Source organism: Pristiophorus japonicus, chromosome 21, assembly GCF_044704955.1.
Source record: "Pristiophorus japonicus isolate sPriJap1 chromosome 21, sPriJap1.hap1, whole genome shotgun sequence".
Lineage (NCBI taxonomy): Eukaryota > Metazoa > Chordata > Chondrichthyes > Pristiophoridae > Pristiophorus > Pristiophorus japonicus.
Genome location: NC_091997.1, coordinates 33630360 through 33650664, shown reverse-complemented (window position 1 = coordinate 33650664; position 20305 = coordinate 33630360). Strand labels below are relative to the sequence as shown.

At 48.9% G+C, this 20305-nt stretch overlaps 1 protein-coding gene across 2 annotated transcripts in view; it reads right to left on the bottom strand.

Moving 5' to 3' along the window:
• Positions 1–20305, bottom strand: part of skap1 (src kinase associated phosphoprotein 1) — a 641866-nt gene that overhangs the window by 314087 nt on the left and 307474 nt on the right. For both annotated transcript variants that reach the window (XM_070864573.1, XM_070864574.1), the window contains exons 9-10: positions 19570–19633; positions 9705–9920 (exon numbers count right to left, since the gene is read on the bottom strand). In XM_070864573.1, coding sequence (XP_070720674.1) covers positions 9705–9920; positions 19570–19633 — 280 coding nt within the window. The remainder of the gene's footprint in view (positions 1–9704; positions 9921–19569; positions 19634–20305) is intronic.

Below are 20305 nucleotides of genomic sequence, written 5' to 3'. Positions count from 1 at the left end.
CTCCTCAGCCCGGGAGAAACATCCTCTTAGCATCTACCCTGTCAATCCCCCGCAGAATCTTGTATGTTTCACCTCTCATTCTTCTAAACTCAAGAGTATAGGCTCAATCTATTCAATCTCTCCTCATAAGACAGCCCTTCATCCCAGGAATCAATCTAGTGAACCTCCGTTGTACTGCCTCTCAGGCAAGTATATCCTTCCTCAGATAGGGAGACCCAAACTGTGCGCAGTACTCCAGGTGTGGTCTCACCAGGGCCCTGTACAATTGTAGCAAGACTTCCTTACTCTTATACTCCAACCCCCTCGCAATAAGGGACAACATGCCATTTGCCTTCCTCATTGCTTGCTGTACCTGCATGTTCGCTTTCTGTGTTTCTTGCACGTGGACACCCAAATCTCTCTGAGCACCAACATTTAAGTGTTTCTCACCATTTAAAAAATATTCGGTTTTTCCATTCTTCCCACCGAAGCGATTAACCTCACATTTCCCCTCAATGAAGGCAATTGCTCACTGCCAATACCCCAACAGTTTGGAGCAGAGCAAACTCCGTGTGCATCCTTATGTGAGAAAGCTGCGTTGTTTGGGGGGGGGGGGGGGGGGGGAACCCATCTTTGGATCCAGTGCTTTGATGGAAGTGAATTAACAAGCAATGGTAAAATCTGATTTACCAGCTGAATGCATCCAGCCTGTCATACAACATTGGAGGATTTAGCCAGAGGGCTTAATAATGCTGAACGCCTTGCATAAACATCTGAGCAAAGGCTTAAAACCTTTTTTTAATCCTTTTGTCAGCATAAATCGATATTTATTTTTCAACAAAGTGCCTCGTAGATTGCATAAAGAAGCTGGTGTCGGTCTCCAGCGTCGCGTACTCACTCTTCAGCAGCTAATAAACCGCGATCCCACACCCGGGCCAACTCAATTAGACATTTTTAGCAAAATTATTCAAAAAAGAGAAAAGAGAAAAAAAAAGTGCAGCCTGCCCGAATGGCAGATCTGTCGATGATCGGGATTTAAATCCGAGACTGGGCTGGGCCAGGGAGTAACAACCCTCATCGTTCACAGTGTCCAATGGAAACCACACTGGCTTGGTTGCAGGAGGGGGCCATTCGGCCCCTCGAGCCTGTCTGTCATTCAATCAGATCGATGCTGATCTGCACCTTAACTCCATCTACCCGCCTTGGTCCCCTATCCCCTAACTCAACAAAAATATATCAATCTCACGTTTTCAAATTTTCCATTGACCCCCAGCCTCAACAACATTTTGGGGGAAGAGAGTTCCAGATTCCCACTGCCCTTTGTGTGAAGAAGTGCTTCCTGACATCACCCCTGAACAGCCTGGCTCTAATTTTAAGGTGACGCCCCCTTGTTCTAGACTCCCCCCACCAGTGGGAACAGTTTCTCTCGCTCTCCCCATCAATTCCTTTACTCGAGCACAAAATCCAGGCTGACACGCCAGTGCAGTATTGAGGGAATGCCGCACTGTTGGAGGGGCAGTGCTGAGGGAGCCCTGCACTGTTGGAGGGGCGGTACTGAAGGAATGGCACACTGTCGGAGGGGCAGTACTGAGAGAGCACTGCACTGTCGGAGGGGCAGTACTGAGGGAGCGCTGCACTGTTGGAGGGGCAGTACTGAGGGAGCGCTGCACTGTCGGAGGGGCAGTACTGAGCGAGCGCCGGACTGTCGGAGGTGTTGTCTTGCGGATGAGACGCTAAACTAAGTCTGCTGTCTCAAGCGGACATAAAAGCAGAAGAAGAGCAGGGGAGTTATCCCTGGGGCCAATATTTATCCCTCAATCAACATAACAAAAACAGATTATCTGGTCATTATCACATTGCTGTTTGTGGGAGCTTGCTGTGCGCAAATTGGCTGCCACGTTTCCCACATTACAACAGTGACTGCACTCCTAAAGTACTTCATTGGCTGTAAAGCGCTTTGAGACGTCCGGTGGTCATGAAAGGCGCTATATAAATCCATGTCTCTCTTTCTTTGATCATCTTAAACACCTCGATCAGATCACCCCTGAGCCTTCTACACTCGAGGGAATACCAGCCCAGTCTGTGCAACCTGCCCTCATAACTTAACCCTTTCAGCCCCGGGTACCATTCTGGTGAAGCTGGGCTGCTCCCCCTCCGAGGCCAACATACCCTCCCCGAGGGGCGGGGGCCAGAACTGGACACAGTTACTGCACACGGGGTCTGACCAGAACCTGATAGCAGCCGATATCTCGGGGGAAAAGTTGGGTGGGTGGAGCAAATTGAACAACTTCAACAGTGTCGAGGGATTGTCGATCGCCTGAGCTAATACCCAAAGGCTGCGGGCAGCCACACGGCTCCACTGACCTTCCTCATTGCACAATGCACCCTCTTCGTCCTCACTTCCATCCGTCAGTCGAGGGAGGTGTGTAGCCCACCCTGTAACCCACCATCAGAGGACACAACTGATTCCAGGGATGGGGGGGGATTGTCCTAGGAGGAGAGATCGAGTAGACTAGGCCTACATTCTCCAGAGTTTGTAAGAATGAGAGGTGATCTCAGGGCTTTACAGGGTAGATGCAGGAAGGATGTTTCCCCCGGGCTGGGGAGTCTAGAACCAGGGGTCACAGTCTCAGAATAAGGGGTCGGCCATTTAGGACTGAGATGAGGAGGAATTTCTTCACTCAGAGGGTGGTGAATCTTTGGAATTCTCGACCCCAGAGGGCTGTGGATGCTCAGTTGTTGAGTATATTCAAGACAGAGATCGATAGATTTTTGGATATTAAGGGAATGAAGGGATATGGAGATCGGGCAGGAAAGTGGAGTTGAGGTCGAAGATCAGCCATGATCTCATTGAATAGCGGAGCAGGCTCGAGGGGCCGAATGGCCGACTCCTGCTATGTTCTTAAAACAGGAAAGGTTCCCTGCTCATGGGCCACTTGAACCCAGGCCTACATCTAAAAAAAATTTTTCAAATAAGCACATTTTTGTTCTACACCGAGCCCCATAGGACAGGTGACCAAAAGCTTGGTCAAAGAGGTAGGTTTTAATGAGCATCTTAAAGGCAGAAAGAAAGGTAGAGAGGTTCAGGGAGGTAATTCCAGAGCTTGGGGCCGAGGCTGCTGAAGGCACAGTGCTCAAGAAGCCAGAATTGGAGGAGCGCAGAGATCTCAGGGGGGTGTTTGTGGGGCTGGAGGGGGTTAGAGAGATAGGGTGGGGCGAGGCTATGGAGGGATTTGAGCACAAGGAGAATTTTTTTTTTTTAAATAGAGGCGTGGCCGGACTGGGAGCCAGTGCAGGTCAGCGAGCACAGGGGGTGATGGGTGAGCAGGACTCGGTGTGAGTTAGGACACGGGGCACAGGGGGTGATGGGTGAGCAGGACTCGGTGTGAGTTAGGACATGGGGCACAGGGGGTGATGCGTGAGCGGGACTTGGTGTGAGTTAGGACACGGGTCAGCGAGCACAGGGGGTGATGGGTGAGCGGGACTCGGTGTGAGTTAGGACACGGGGCACAGGGGGTGAGGGGTGAGCGGGACTCGGTGTGAGTTAGGACACGGGGCACAGGGAGTGATGGGTAGCGGGACTCCCTGTGAGTTAGGACACGGGGCACAGGGGGTGAGGGGTGAGCGGGACTCGGTGTGAGTTAGGACACGGGGCACAGGGGGTGATGGGTAGCGGGACTCCCTGTGAGTTAGGACACGGGGCACAGGGGGTGATGGGTGAGCGGGACTTGGTACGAGTTAAGACACGGGTTACAGGAGGTGATTGTTGAGCGGGACTTGGTGCGAGTTAGGACATGGGCAGCACAGGGGGTGATGGGTGAGCGGGACTCAGTGTGAGTTAGGACACGGGGCAGCAGAGTTTTGGAAAGAAAGAATGGTTTCCTCCGACTATCCTTCAAATCCAGCACCGTTGCTGGAACTTGGAAGGAGAATCTGAGCAAACTGCTGCCTGTAACATTACCACCTTGCAGTGCGACATGTCAAGTTCCAGTCTAAAAATATTTGCAAGCAGATCTCGTGGTGAAAGTTTGGAGAGAGTTTGAGTAATTGAGATTCTGCTGCAGCGATGTGGTGCCTAGACTGTGAAGCGTGCATTTCCCTGATACACATTCTTTGCATCAAACCTGTCCCACTGTTATTGCACTGCTGGGATTTTGTAATAAAGCAGAGAACTCCATAAAATATTAATCATAACAAACAAAACAAAAAATTAGATCAATCTAAAACGGCCAAAGTGGGAGGCCATAAAACACAAGTGACGCAAATCTCAAGCTCATCCGCATATGCAAATCCATGCTAATTGACCTAATTTGGGATCAAAACGTCCCTTGTATATCCCCAGCAATATTTTCCACAAAATGAGTAACTGCGATTTCTTTAATTCCTTAATTCCATCACTGACGGGAGTCTCAGGAGGTGCATTCCAAATGTCCCCACTCGGGGCTGGAGTGCAGCTCCCAAAATCACCCGGGTCCAGATGGCAATCCCTCACTCGCGAGTGTACAGGCAGGAGGACTATTCGACCAGGGAAGGCGCTGCCCGGCGTGCAGGCTCGATGCTGCCCCTCAGCCGCCGCCGATTGGCTCAGTGGGAGGAAAGAGGGGCCTCCACCGGCTTGATAACCAGCCAGCATCCCACGCAAGGGCAGAGAGAAAGTGATCAGATTCGATAGGGAATGGCGAACACGGCCAGCAGCACTTCCAGGGAGCACGTGGGAGGCGCCGAGCGTTGGCAGAGGAAAGGTCTGAGTTGTGGGAGGGGCCTCGTGTGCAGCATAAACAGTCAGCATGGACAGGTGGGCCGAATGGTCTGTGTGCGCTTTCTAGGTCAAAAGAAAAAGAAAGACTTGCATTTATATAGCGCCTTTCACAACCACCGGATGTCTCAAAGTGCTTTACAGCCAATGAAGTACTTTTGGAGTGTAGTCACTGTTGTAATGTAGGAAACACAGCAGCCAATTAACGCACAGCAAGCTCCCACAACAGCAATGTGATAATGACCAGATAATCTGTTTTTTTGTTATGTTGATTGAGGAATAAACATTGGGGCAGGTCACCAGGGATAACTCCCCTGCTCTTCTTCGAAATAGTGCCGTGGGATCTTTTACGTCCTCCTGAGAGAGCAGACAGGGCCTCGGTTTAACGAAAGACAGCACCTCCGACAGTGCGGCACTCTCTCGCCCCAGAGTCAGAAGGTTGTGGGTTTAGGTCTCACTCCAGGAACTTGAGCACAAGAATCTAGGCTGACACTCCCAGTGCAGTGCTGAGGGAATGCCGCACTGTCGGAGGGGCAATACTGAGGGAGTGCCACACTGTTAGCAGGTCAGTACTGAGGGAGCGCCGCACTGTCGGAGGGGCAGTACTGAGGGAGTGCCGCACTGTTGGAGGGGCAGTACTGAGGGAGCGCCGCACTGTTGGAGGGGCAATGCCGAGGGAGCGGCGCACTGTTGGAGGACAATACAGAGGGAGCGGCGCACTGTCGGAGGGGCAGTATCGAGGGAGTGCTGCACTGTTGGAGGGGCAGTACCGACGGAGCGCCGCATTGTCGGAGGGGCAGTACCGAGGGAGCGCCGCACTGTCGGAGGGGCAGTACCGAGGGAGTGCTGCACTGTTGGAGGGTCAGTACCGAGGGAGCGCGGCACTGCTAGAGGGGCAGTTCCGAGGGAGTGACGCACTGTCGGAGGGGCAGTACAGAGGGAGCGCGGCACTGTCGGAGGTGCCGTCTTTCGGATGAGACGTTAAACCGAGGCCCCGTCTGCTCTCTGAGGTGGACGTAAAAGATTTAATGGCACTATTTCAAAAAAGAGCAGGGGAGTTACCCCGGTGTACTGGGGTCAATATTTATCCCTCAATCAACATAACAAAAACAGATTATCTGGTCATTATCACATTGCTGTTTGTGGGAGCTTGCTGTGCGCAAATTGGCTGCTACGTTTCCCACCTTACAACAGTGACTACACTTCAAAAGTACTTCATTGGCTGTAAAGCACTTTGGTAGTGAAAGGCGTTATATAAATGCAAGTCTTTCTTTCTGTAAAACCAACCTCCTTGACCAAGCCTTTGGTCACCTGCCCGAATATCTCATGTGGCTCCGTGTGAAATTTTAATCAATAACGCTCCTGCAGAGCGCCGCGGGACGTTTTACTACGTTAACGCCGCTATATAAATGCAAGTTGTTGTGGTTGAAAAATTCTGTTTTGAGCTCTTAAAAATGGAATGGCCTGGGACAGAGAGTAAGCACTCCGCCCAAACTCTGCAATGCGTCAAGCCAGTGTAATTCAGGTCTGTGCCTGGTCCGGGCTGGGGGGAGATTGTACAAAACCTGCAGCTCAGTTGGCATTGCCAGATTGGCTGTCCTGTGTCGGTGGAGGGCTGGCGATTTACCGTTTCAGTGTTGATTCAGAACAGAGCCAGTTGCTTATCGAGGGCGGGATCAGTGCTTGAATTCCGATGGTTGCTTTGCCAGTTTCTGAAAATTCATCGAAAACCTTTAAAACCTCAGTAATGCCTGCACATCAAGTGTGGCCCAGGCGGGGGGAATCAACCTCTGATTTTAAAATTAAGATTGTTGGGGATAAAATTGGAGATTTGATCGAGGTTCAAACGCAGGAAGGGTTTTGATTGAAAAGAAAGACTTGCATTTATATAGCGCCTTTCACAACCACTGGGCGTCTCAAAGCGCTTTACAGTCAGTGTCTCATCAATCTCAGTCAATGCAAGAGAGACGATCTCTCCCCCCTCTGCTTCTCTCGCAAGATTTACAAGATAGAGTAAATAAGGAGAAACTGACTGCAGTGACAGAAGGGTCGGTACACAAAGTCCCAGGCCAGCAGAGAGCAGCACGGCTTAGAGCGAATGTTGTCGGTAACCAGAGGACACAGATTTAATGTGATTGGCAAAAGAACCAGAGGTGACAGGAGGACATTTATTTTTCCCATTCAGTGAGTTATTGTGATCGGAAACACTCTGCCTGAATGTGGGGTGGAAGCAGATTCAATAGTAACTTTCATAGCAACAGGAGGAGGCCCCTCGAGCCTGCTCCGTCATTCAATGAGATCAAGGCTGATCTGTGACGTAACTCCATATACCCACCGTTATGTATGCAACACTATGTAACCAGCATTATACTGCCACCAGAGGGCGTATCTGTTGGAGTCCCAAGGGATCCCAGCATCCCTTGGGAGCACTGTATAGAAGCAGGCCTCCCATGCTGTACCAACACTCTGGAGTTAAAATAAAGAGACTAAGGTCACACTTACAGGTCGCCACTGTTTCCAGCTTTTCACCATTTAGAAAGTACCCTGTTCTATCCTTTTTAGGTCCAAAGTGGATGACCTCACATTTGCCGATACTGAAATCCATTTGCCGCGGTTTTGCCCACTCACTGAATCTGTCGATATCCTGGTGTAATGTTATGCTTCCATCTACACTGCCGACAATGCAGTGAAATACAATTCAAAAGGGGAATTGGATAAGTATTTGAAGGGAGAAAATGTGCTGGGCTGCAGGGAGAGAGGTGGAGAGGGAGGGTGGGGGGGTTAGTGCAACTAATGGGATAGTACCCCCCAAAGACCAGGCACAGGCATGATGGGCCGAACGGCCTTCCCTCTGTGTGCTGTGACTCTAAGAAATTGCTCTTGGTCAGTGGCTGGGAAAGGAGCTGGTGCAGAGTGTAGGTCGGGCTGCTGGGCTGTCACCAGCCTGTTTTGGGCTCCAGGCGAAGCCCAATTTTACCCCACCTCCTTTACGTTTCAGAAACAAATGGAAGCAGCCGTCTCCAGCCTCAAGTAGGACAGGTGGTAAACCCAGCCTGGGAAAGATACGAAAAAGTAGTCATTCGATTCCCAACTATTTGTTTAAAGTGGATGCAGTTCATTAGATGTTTTTTTTCCATTCGTTCCTGGGATTTGGGCGTCGTGAGCATGGCCAGCATTTATTGCCCATCCCTAATCGCCCTCGAGAAGGTGGTGAGCCGCCATTCCACAGGCGCAGTTATGAGGCAGCCACGTGGCTGTGGGTCTGGAGTCACATATCGGCCAGACCGGGTAAGGGCGGCAGATTTCCTTCCCTGAAGGGCATCAGTGAACCAGATGGGTTTTTACAACAATCTGGTAGTTTCATGGTCACCATTACTGATACTAGTTTTTTTATTCCAGATTTATTGAATAAACTGAACTTAAATTCCCCAGCTGCCGTGGATTTGAAGTCATGTCTCGGGGGTCATCCGTCCAGGGCTCGGGATCACTGGCCCAGTAACATCACCATGCTCCCGTACCCCTGACGCTGCCCCTGGACCCACGACTTTACCCTTAACATCGTTTAATAGCCTGCAAACCTGCACTGCACCGATGTGGGATTGTCAGAGAAAAATATACAGCAAGTCAAATTATAATATTTTTGCCTTATAGTTTGGAGGAGGCACCGGTTTCTGCGGCTGCAATGTTTTCCTGTCATTGCTGCACTAAGTTGAGTGTGTGGCCGAAATAATTTTGGGATCCCATCTACAAAAATCTGAATGTGAAATATATAGAGATAGATAGATAGATAGATAGATAGATAAAGTTTTGTGGCATGTTGTGCATATTATTTTGTGGTGCTGTAGAAGCCCAGAACACTCTCTCATCCAGCCTGCATACAACAAGCTAGAAATTGCAATCTTTTTGCAAATACAAGTTGTTGTAACAAGCAGCCAGGCTTCTGTGCTTTTTACTTGCGCCTAATTTCACGCTAAAATTAGCAAACGGGAGAAAATATCGGGGGGGGTGGCGGGGGGGTCAGATTTTCCAATAAACATATTTAACACATTCACACCAAATTACTGCCAGCATTTCTTACTGCAGGCGTTAGCCCACTGTAAACTGGTGATCAGATATCGATCTGCAGAGCCAGTGTTGGCGTGGCAGGAGGTCGGTGCCACCACAAGTAAACGGCAGCGTCTGGGTGGAGAGGTTGGACCAGACACCGCCCTGTATCTTTGGGGGTTCTCCTTCAAATCCATTCTGGATTGACGGGATGAGAGCATAATTTCTCTTCCCATGAAATAGGGCAGTGTCAGTCCGGTTCCGATTGCACGTGGAAGGGTTTTGATCATGGAAATTTACGGCACAGAAGGAGTCCATTTGGCCCATCGTGTCCGTGCCGGCCGACAAAGAGCTACCCAGCCGAATCCCACTTTCCAGCTCTCGGTCCGTAGCCCTGTAGGTTACGGCGCTTCAGGTGCACTTTTTAAAGTACTTTTTAAATGTGGTGAGGGTTTCTGCCTTCACCACCCTTTCAGGCTGTGAGTTCCAGACCCCCACCACCCTCTGGGTGAAGAAAGTTCCCCTCAAATCCTCTCTAAACCTCCTACCAATTACTTTCAATCTATGCCCCCTGGTTATTGACCCCTCTGCTAAGGTAAATAGGTTCGTCCTATCCACTCTATCCAGGCCCCTTATACTTTTATATACCCCAATAAGGTCTCCGATCAGCCTCCTCTATTCCAAAGAAAACAAACCCAGCCTATCCAATCTTTTCTCATAGCTAAAATACTACAATAACGTAAATTACTTCCAAGTGCTTCTTTCTGACTAGTTAAAGTTCTTAAAGCAACTTTTGCGATGCGGACACAGAGTGTAAAATGCATTCCCTTCCCTGGCCCGACCACCCTCCCCTGGAGAATCAGAGAGAGAGAGAGATGTTTCCTGGGCACTCGAAAGGTTTGTGTATCACAGTTGAAAGACATACCTGGTAGCTCTTCATAAATGTCGTCATCTGGCTCCTGGTCCATATTGGCTGCTGGGTGACTGAGAGATACTCTTGGATCGACAGGTCCTGCATCGACATCATCGTACATCTTCTCCAGCGACCCTCCCACTTTCCGAACGTGCTCCTCCCCTTCCTCCTCGTCCTCCTCCTCCTCCTCTTCCTCCTCCTCCACAGGTATGAAGTTAGAACTCATGTCTGTGAACAGAAACCATCACACGCCAAATGAAGCACAATGATATTCCCTATGCTGCTTGGGTGTCAAAAAAGTTAAAAGGATTTGATGGGGTAGATACAGAGAAAGTATTTCTTACACCACACCTGGAGCACTGGGAGCAGTTACATAAGAACATATAAGAATTAGGAACAGGGGTAGGCCATCTAGCCCCTCGAGCCTGCTCCGCCATTCAACAAGATCATGGCTGATCTGGCTGTGGACTCAGCTCCACTTACCCGCCCGCTCCCCGTAACCCTTAATTCCCTTATTGGTTAAAAATCTATCTATCTGTGATTTGAATACATTCAATGAGCTAGCCTCAACTGCTTTCTTGGGCAGAGAATTCCACAGATTCACAACCCTCTGGGAGAAGAAATTCCTTCTCAACTCGGTTTTAAATTGGCTCCCCCGTATTTTGAGGCTGTGCCCCCTAGTTCTAGTCTCCCCGACCAGTGGAAACAACCTCTCTGCCTCTATCTTGTCTTTCATTATTTTAAATGTTTCTATAAGATCACCCCTCATCCTTCTGAACTCCAACGAGTAAAGACCCAGTCTACTCAATCTATCATCATAAGATAACCCCCTCATCTCCGGAATCAGCCTAGTGAATCGTCTCTGTACCCCCTCAAAAGCTAGTACATCCTTCCTTAAGTAAGGTGACCAAAACTGCACGCAGTACTCCAGGTGCAGCCTCACTAATACCCAAGACAGTTGCAGCAGGACCTTCCTGCTTTTGTACTCCAACTCTCTCACAATGAAGGCCAACATTCCATTTGCCTTCCTGATTATCTGCTGCACCTGCAAACTAACTTTTTGGGATTCATGCACAAGGACCCCCAGGTCCCTCTGCACTGCAGCATGTTGTAATTTCTCCCCATTCAAATAATATTCCCTTTTACTGTTTTTTTCCCCCAAGGTGGATGACCTCACATTTTCCGACATTGTATTCCATCTGCCAAACCTTAGCCCATTCGCTTCACCTATCTAAATCTATTTGCAGCCTCTCTGTGTCCTCTACACAACCCGCTTTCCCACTAATCTTTGTATCGTCTGCAAATTTTGTTACACTACACTCTGTCCCCTCTTCCAGGTCATCTATGTATATTGTAAACAGTTGTGGTCCCAGCACAGATCCCTGTGGCACACCACTAACCACCGATTTTCAACCCGAAAAGGACCCATTTATCCCGACTCTCTGCTTTCTGTTAGCCAGCTAATTCTCGATAAATGCGAATACATTTCCTCTGACTCCGCGTACCTTTATCTTCTGCAGTAACCTTTTGTGTGGCACCTTATTGAATGCCTTTTGGAAATCTGAATACACCACATCCATCGGTACACCTCTATCCACCATGCTCGTTATATCCTCAAAGAATTCCAGTAAATTAGTTAAACATGATTTCCCCTTCATGAATCTGCTTGATTGCACTATTCCTATCTAGATGTTCCGCTATTTCTTCCTTAATGATTGCTTTAAGCACTTTCCCCACTACAGATGTTAAACTAACCGGCCTATAGTTACCTGCCTTTTGTCTGCCCCCTTTTTTAAACAGAGGCGTTACATTAGCTGCTTTCCAATCTGCTGGTACCTCACCAGAGTCCAGAGAATTTTGGTAGATTATAACGAATGCATCTGCTATAACTTCCGCCATCTCTTTTAATACCCTGGGATGCATTTCATCAGCACCAAGGGACTTGTCTACCTCGAGTCCCATTAGCCTGTCCAGCACTAACCCCCTAGTGATAATGATTATCTCAAGGTCCTCCCTTCCCACATTCCCGTGACCAGCAATTTTTGGCATGGTTTTTGTGTCTTCCACTGTGAAGACCGAAGCAAAATAATTGTTTAAGGTCTCAGCCATTTCCACATTTCCCATTATTAAATCCCCCTTCTCATCTTCTAAGGGACCAACATTTACTTTAGTCACTCTTTTCTGTTTTATATATCGGTAAAAGCTTTTACTATCTGTTTTTATGTTTTGCGCAAGTTTACTTTCGTAATCTATCTTTCCTTTCTTTATTGCTTTCTTAGTCATTCTTTGCTGTCGTCTAAAATTTTCCCAATCTTCTAGTTTCCCACTAACCTTGGCCACCTTATACGCATTGTTTTTTAATTTGATACTCTCCTTTATTTCCTTGGTTATCCATAACTGGTTATCCCTTCTCTTACCGCCCTTCTTTTTCACTGGAATATATTTTTGTTGAGTACTATGAAAGAGCTCCTTAAAAGTCCTCCACTGTTCCTCAATTATGCCACCGTTTAGTCTGTGTTTCCAGTCTACTTTAGCCAACTCTGCCCTCATCCCACTGTAGTCCCCTTTGTTTAAAGCATAGTACACTCGTTTGAGACACTATTTCCTCACCCTCAATCTGTATTACAAATTCAACCATACTGTGATCACTCATTCCGAGAGGATCTTTTACCTGGATCGTTGATTATTCCTGTCTCATTACACAGGACCAGATCTAAGATAGCTTGTTCCCTTGTAGGTTCTGTAACATACTGTTCTAAGAAACAATCCCGTATGCATTCTATGAATTCCTCCTCAAGGCTACCCCGTGTGATTTGATTTGACCAATCGATATGTAGGTTAAAATCCCCCACGATTACTGCCGTTCCTTTTTCACATGCCTCCATTATTCCCTTGATTATTGCTCGCCCCACCGTGAAATTATTATTTGGGGGCCTATAAACTATGCCCACCAGTGACTTTTTCCCCTTACTATCTCTAATCTCCACCCACAATGATTCAACATTGGGCACCACACCTCAGGAAGGATATTCTGGCCTTGGAGGGAGTGCAATGTAGGTTTACCTGGTCTTCAAAGGATTAAGTTACGAGGAGAGATTACACAAATTAGGGTTGTACTCCCTGGAGTTTAGAAGGTTAAGGGGCGATCTGATCGAAGTTTTCAGGAAATTAAGGGGAACAGATAGGGTCGCCAGAGAGAAACTATTCCCGCTGGTTGGGGAGTCTAGGACGAGGGGGCACAGTCTAAAAATTAGAGCCAGACCTTTCAGGAGTGAAATTAGGAAACACTTCTACACACAAAGGGTGGTAGAAGTTCAGAACTCTCTTCTCCAAATGACAATTGATGCTAGATCAATTGTTAATTTTAAAGCTGAGATTGATGGCTCTTTGTTAACCAAAGTGATTAAGGGATGTGGGCCAAAGGCAGGTATATGCAGTTAGATCGCAGATCAGCCATCATCTCATTGAATGGCAGAACAGGCTCACGGGGCTCAATGGCCTCCTCCTTTTCTTATGTTCTGGTGGGGGGGAATCAAGAACGATAGGACATAATTTTAAAATTGGAGCCAGGCCGTTTCTGGGGTGAAATCAGGAAACACCTCTTCACACAAAGGGTAGTGGGAATCTGGAAGTGTCTTAAAGGAGGAGCGAGAGGTGGAGAGGTTTAGTGAGGGAATTCCAGAGATTAGGGCCCAGGCAGCTGAAGGCACGGCCACCAATGGTGGAGCGATGGAAATCGGGGAAACGCAAGAGGCCAGAATTTGAGGAGCGCAGAGATCTCGGAGGGTTGTATGGCTGGAGTAGGTTACGGAGATAGGGAGGGGCGAGGCCACGGAGGGATTTGAACACGAGGATGAGGATTAAAATTGAGGCGTTGCCGGACTGGGAGCCAATATAGGTCAGCGAGCACAGGGGGTGATGGTGTGCATTAGGACACGGGCAGCAGAGCTTTGGATCAGCTCAAGTTTGTGGAAGGTGGGAGGCCAGACAAGAGAGCGTTGGAAGAGAGAGAGCAAAAGAAAGACTTGCATTTATATAGCGCCTTTCATGACCACCAGACGTCCCAAAGCACTTTTCAAAAGTACTTAATTGGCTGTAATGTAGTCACTGTTGTAATGTGGGAAACACGACAGCCAAGTTGCGCACAGCAAGCTCCCACAAACAGCAATGTGATAATGACCAGATAAACTGTTTTTTTTTGTTATGTTGACGGAGGGATAAATATTGGCCCCAGGACACCGGGGAAAACTTGTCAGCTCTTCTTCGAAATAGTGCCATGCAATCTTTTACATCCACCTGAGAGAGCAGACATGGCCTCTGTTTACTGTCTCATCTGAAAGATGACACCTCCGACAGTGCGGCACTCCCTCAGCACTGCACTGGGAGGGTCATCCTAGATTTATGTGCTCGTCCCTGGAATGGGACTTGAACCCACAATATTCTGACTCAGAGGTGAGCCAGTTACACACTCATCATCATAGGCAATCCCTCGAAATCGAGGAAGACTTGCTTCCACTCAAAGTGTGTTCTCAGGTGGCTGTACAATCCAACATGGGAATTACAGTCTCTGTCACAGGTGGGACAGACAGTGGTTGAAGGAAAGGGTGAGTGGGGAGTCTGGTTTGCCGCACGCTTCTTCCGCTGCCTGCGCTTGTTTTCTGCATGCTCTCGGCGACGTGACTCGAGGTGCTCAGCGTCCTCCAGGATGCTCTTCCTCCACGTAGGGCGGTCTTTGGCCAGGGACTCCCAGGTGTCGGTGGGGATGTTGCACTTTATCAGGGAGGCTTTGAGGGTGTCCTTGAACCATTTCCTCTCCTCACCTGGGGATTGCTTGCCGTGTAGGAGTTCCGAGTAGAGCGCTTGCTTAGGGAGTCTCGTGTCGGGCAGGCAGATGACGTGGCCCGCCCAGCGGAGCTGGTCGAGTGTGGTCAGTGCTTCGATGCTGGGGATGTTGGCCTGAGCGAGAACACTGACGTTGGTGCGTCTATCCTCCCAGGGGATTTGCAGGATCTTGCGGAGGCAGCGCTGGTGGTATTTCTCCAGCGCTTTGCTGTATATGGTCCATGTCTCTGAGCCATACAGGAGGGTGGGTATCACTACTGCCCTGTAGACTATAAACTTGGTGCCAAATTTGAGGTCCTGGTCTTCAAACACTCTCTTCCTCAGGCGACCGCAGGCTGCGCTGGCGCACTGGAGGCGGTGTTGGACCTAGTCATCGATGTCTGTCCTTGCTGATAGTAGGCTCCCGAGGTATGGAAAATGGTCCACGTTGTCCAAGGCTGAGCCATAGCTGACATGAGCCAAGTCCAGAGGTAACAAGGGCATGGATGGAGGTTTGTGCAGCGGGATTCTCCGGATAATTAAGGGAACAGGGGAACCCGAGGATCCGTTTCAAACTGTCCGGAGGGGTGCGTTTTCCTGGCAATATGTCACAAGTCTATAGATCGGAACTTTCCTCAGCCACACATTCCAATTTGTAGCTGCAAGACGCCACCAACACTGCCTGTGGTAAGTCTGAGGAATATTTACAGTCAAGCTCAGGCTAATAACACTCCAAATGATCCTACAGCAATAAAACTGAAGCAAAAAATCAATATGTTTCTCAACAACACTGACACGAAACACCTCATAAATTGAATTTGTATCAATGTGCTCCCGCTACTTTTGAGTCAGCACTGGGTTTATTCTCTGGACTTTGCATGGAATCCACTTTATTTAATTCCGCAAATCGATATCTGCAAATGCAGCCTGATCAAAGTATCTCTGGACAAGGGGAGCGAGTGCTTACAGTTTGACTCTTCATTCATCTCGCAGGTGCCCAATACCCCCGACAATTATTGCACAGACGAGTTAATGGCCAAGCACAGTTCGAAAACCACGGCAGTAATAATCACACTGGTCGCTAAATCAGACATGCCAATAACCAGCTGAGGCCCCGATCAGATTTGAGAAACTAGCTCCAGGCCGATTCCTAAGGCCCGGGGACGCTGGGCGGGCCAAGGGGAGGGCGGGAGTGGGGGGGCGCTGGTGAAGGATTCTGGCCTGGAATAATTTTAATTAAAGGCTGAATTCAGCTCCCGATTCACTGGTATTGCAGTGCACATCATGGAGGACAATACTGCAATCCTCTGAGATCCTGCTCACCGCCCCGTGTCCTAATTCGCACTGAGTCCCGCTCACCCATCACCCCCTGGGCTCGCTGCCCCTTGTCCTAACTCGCACCGAGTCCCGCTCACCCATCACCCCCTGTGCTCGCTGCCCCTTATCCTAACTCGCACCGAGTCCCGCTCACCCATCACCCCCTGTGCTCGCTGCCCCTTATCCTAACTCGCACCGAGTCCCGCTCACCCATCACCCCTGTGCTCACTGACCTCCCGGTTAAGCAAAGCCTCGATTTCAAAATTCTCATCCTTATTTTCAAATCCCTCCATGGCCTCGCCCCCTCCCTATCTCTGTAATCTCCTCCAGTCCCACAACCCCCCGAGATGTCTGCGCTCCTCTAATTCTGCCCTCCTGACCATCCCTGATTACAATCGCTCAACCATCGGTAGCCATGCCTTCTGCTGCCTGGGCCCCAAACTCTGGGATTCCCTCCCTAAACCTCTCCACCTTTCTCTCCTCCTTTAAGACGCTCCTTAAAATCCATCTCTTTGACCAACTTTTCCTGTTCTAATACCTCCTTATGTGGCTTGGTGTAAAATTTCATTTGATAATCGCTCCTGTGAAGCACTGTGGGATGCTACCAAAGTGGATAACCTCACATTTATCTACATTATACTGCATCTGCCATGCATTTGCCCACTCACCTAACTTGTCCAAGTCACCCTGCAGTCTCTTAGCATCCTCCTCACAGCTTACACTGCCACCTAGCTTAGTGTCATCTGCAAACTTGGAGATATTACACTCAATTCCTTCATCTAAATCATTAATGTATATTGTAAATAGCTGGGGTCCCAGCACTGAACCTTGCAGTACCCCACTAGTCACTGCCTGCCATTCTGAAAAGGACCCATTTATTCCTACTCTTTGCTTCCTGTCTGCCAACCAGTTCTCTAAGGGTCGAGAACCAGAGGACACAGATTTAAGGTGATTGCCAGAAGAACCAAAGGTGACATGAGGAAAAACTTTGTTACACAGCGAGTGGTTAGGATCTGGAATGCACTGCCTGAGAGGGTGGTGGAGGCAGATTTAATCGCGGCTTTCAAAAGGGAATTGGATAAGTTCCTGAAGGGAATAAATGTGCCGGGCTATGGGGAAAGGGCAGGGGAGTGGGACTGGCTGAGTTGCTCTTGCAGAGAGCCGGCACGGGCTCGACGGGCCGAATGGCCTCCTTCTGTGCTGTAACCGTTCTATGGTTCTATGATTTAGTGGTATCATTCTGGTCTTGTTTTGTATGGTAGCAGCAAAGCAAAGTTATCTAAGTCGGATATCCAGGCCAGAGCTTCCGGTGTAACAGCGTGGATATCCTGTAGGCTGCCTGTGAATTCCCTCTGAGGGCAGTGCTCGATAATGTGCCCCAGGGTCTGATTAGGAGCTCCACAGTCACATGATGGGGAGGCTTTAATCTTCCACCTATGGAGAAGGTGGCAGCATCGACCGTGACCGGTTCTGAGGCGGTCGATGGTTGTCCTCTGTTTGCGAGGAAGGTTTGATCCTTCAGGTTGTACTGTGGGCTCCTCGATAAGGAACCCATTCCGTGTGTCGCAGTTCTTCCAAGCATTTCGCCGTCGGTCATCGAGGCTGAGGGGAGACCGCTGAAGGGCTTCGGCAATGGTCCAGAATGGCCTTCTAGATCTGAGACGGCTTGGTGATAGGTTGTTCAAGTCGGCCTGGATCGGCAGGTGTAGCAGTGGTATTCTCTGGAGACGGCTTATTCGCGGCGTAGGTGTGGTCGTGCGATGGTTGCAAGGATGGGCAGCCAGGGTGCTGGTGTCGATAAAAGCGTGCCGCTGATAATTCTCAGAGTAGAATTCAGCTGGACATTCTGGTCAATCTCCGCCGCGCCCTTTCCAAGGCCTCGACAGCCTTGCTAAAGTGCGGCACCCAGAATTGAACACAATACCCCAGCTGGGGCCTAATCAGTGATTTAGAAAGGTTCAGCCACAATGCCCTGGGTTTGGTCGCTCTGGCTCGATTTATAAAGCCCAGGATCCCGCGTGCTTTTTGTAAAATAAAAGCAGCTGGTGATTTGGCTGAGGTAGTGACGGGGGCTGGTGGGCCTCGAACTGAGCAGCTCTCGACATGAGGCAGCTTCGGAGGGAAACGGTTGTGAAAAGATAATGAAGCACGGGCATGATGGGGCAAGGCACCTCCGCCAGAAATTGTTTTTAATTAGTGACAAACTTCAAACTTTTATTACCTTAATCAGTGGGACGAGATGTTTAATTAGAAACGGAATTTTTCAGCACCGACTAATATTCAGCTCACTGGGGTTTTCGAGCAGAGATGGACTGTGCTCATTTAAAATTTAATTGAAAAGTAAATGCGATTCGAAACAGAAAAGTAAAATTACAATTTTTTAAAGGACCAAATAATGCGGATTCGAGTGATTGAAAACATATTTAAGTACTGCAGACAGATGGGAATATTGCTGTTTGTGAACTCTAGCTACAGTGCTGCTCCCGAACCGACTCCCACTTGTGATAGCCTCCAGATAGGCACATCCTGAGGACCAGAGGCGAATTGCAGCTGCTATTGGCCGTTTCTCCAGATTGAATAGCTGAATAGCTCCTCCCCTTCATGGGGGAGGGGTCTGTTTAACTTCAGGCCCTTCCTATCAGCTTCTTCGAATTCCAAATTCCTTTTAACACAGAAATTTCCCAAGTAAACAGGTCACGCTGTAATTACACCCTCCCACCAGTGGAGGCATTGGAGCGCCACCCTTGGCAGGAGGGTGCCATCACAGCATGACGTTTACATAGGAAATTTCCACAATACATGTGGACAGACGAATTTAGAATGGGATATTTAAAAATAATGACAGAGAGCGGTGAGAATGTGGAACTCGCTGTCACAGGGAGGGGTTGAGGCGAATATTATTGATGCATTTAAGGGGGAAGCTGGATAAACACATGAGGGAGAAAGGAATAGAAGGATATGGTAACGGGGTGAGATGAAGAGGGGTGGGAGGGGGCTGGTGTGGAGCATAAACTCCGGCACGGACCCGTGGGGCCGAATGGCCTGTTTCTGTTCTGTATACGCGATGTAATTTCTATCTAATGTTGACACAAGGGGGTTTGGAGGAGGTTACAGAGATCGGGAGGGGCAAGGTCAAGGAGGGATTAGAAAACGAGGATGAGAATTTTAAAATCGAGGTGTTTGCCAGACTGGCAGCCAATGTAGGTCATCAAGCACAGGAGATGATGGGTGAGCAGGACTTGGTGCGAGTTAGGATATGGGCAGCAGGGCTCAAATTATGGGAGGCCAGCCAGGAGAATGTTGGAGTAATCAAGTCTGGAGGTCAGAAAGGCACGGATGAGGGTTTTAGAAGCAGATTAGCTGAGGCAGGTGCGGAGATGGGCGACGTTAAATGACTTGTCCACTTGTAGACTTGCTCAAAACAGGAGGCTGTTTATAAAGGCGCGATGCAGAAGACTGGTTATCGCAGCCTCCCTCGCCTTCGATGTTAGATGAATAAATGTCGTATTTTTCACCATCACAATGCAGCTTGCCTGGTCCCTTTAAATATCAGCTCGGCTATGATGCTGAGCACACACAACCTCCAACACACGCACATGCGTGTACAGGAGTTGGCACGGAGATGTTTAGCAGCGAGATACGAGAGTGCGTGCTCATCGTTTACCATGGGGCGTACCGTACAGAGCCAACAGTCTCTGCCTCCCTGCAGAATTCCACAACAGATAAAACGCATATTTACCTTTGAGCACAAAGGAGATGTGATCCACCCACCCCTTGGCTTCACGAGGGCTCAATGCAGTAAACTGGAAAGAGAAGGAATCGTTTATCAGATTGGAACAATCCGCATAGCCTCTCCTGAGTTTTACTTCAGTTATACCAACAATAACTACTTGCATTTATATAGTGCCTTTAACGTAGTGAAACCTCTCTGGGCGCTTCACAGGAGCGTTATCAGAAAAAAAATGACGCCGAGCCACATAAGGAGATATCAGGACAGGAAAGCTCAGTCAAAGAGGTTGGTTTTAAGGAGCATCTTAAAGGAGGAGAGAGAGATAGAGAGGCAAGAGGTTTAGACAGGGAGTTCCAGAGCTTAGCTCATGGGCAGGTGAAGGCACGGTCACTGTTATATATGCAGACTATAGATATACTCTCTGTGTAGTCACTGTATAGTTGCATAAGATGGAGACTTGTTACCTGATGTACTATCAATAAGGTTTATACTGTGTATATACTATGCTGGCACCACTAGAGGGTGCAACTGGTGGAGACCGGGTTTTCCTGCCCCTGTGGCAGAGGCTGTCCACCAGAGGGCACTGCAGTGGGAGACCTGAGGGTCGCCTGCATAGGTGTGCAGTGCCCAGTATAAAAGGCTGCCCACCATGTTTGTGACTCACTCTGGAGTTACGATTAAAGGACCAAGGTCACTACAGTTTGAGTACAGCACATTGCCTCGTGGAGTCATCCATATGTGCATT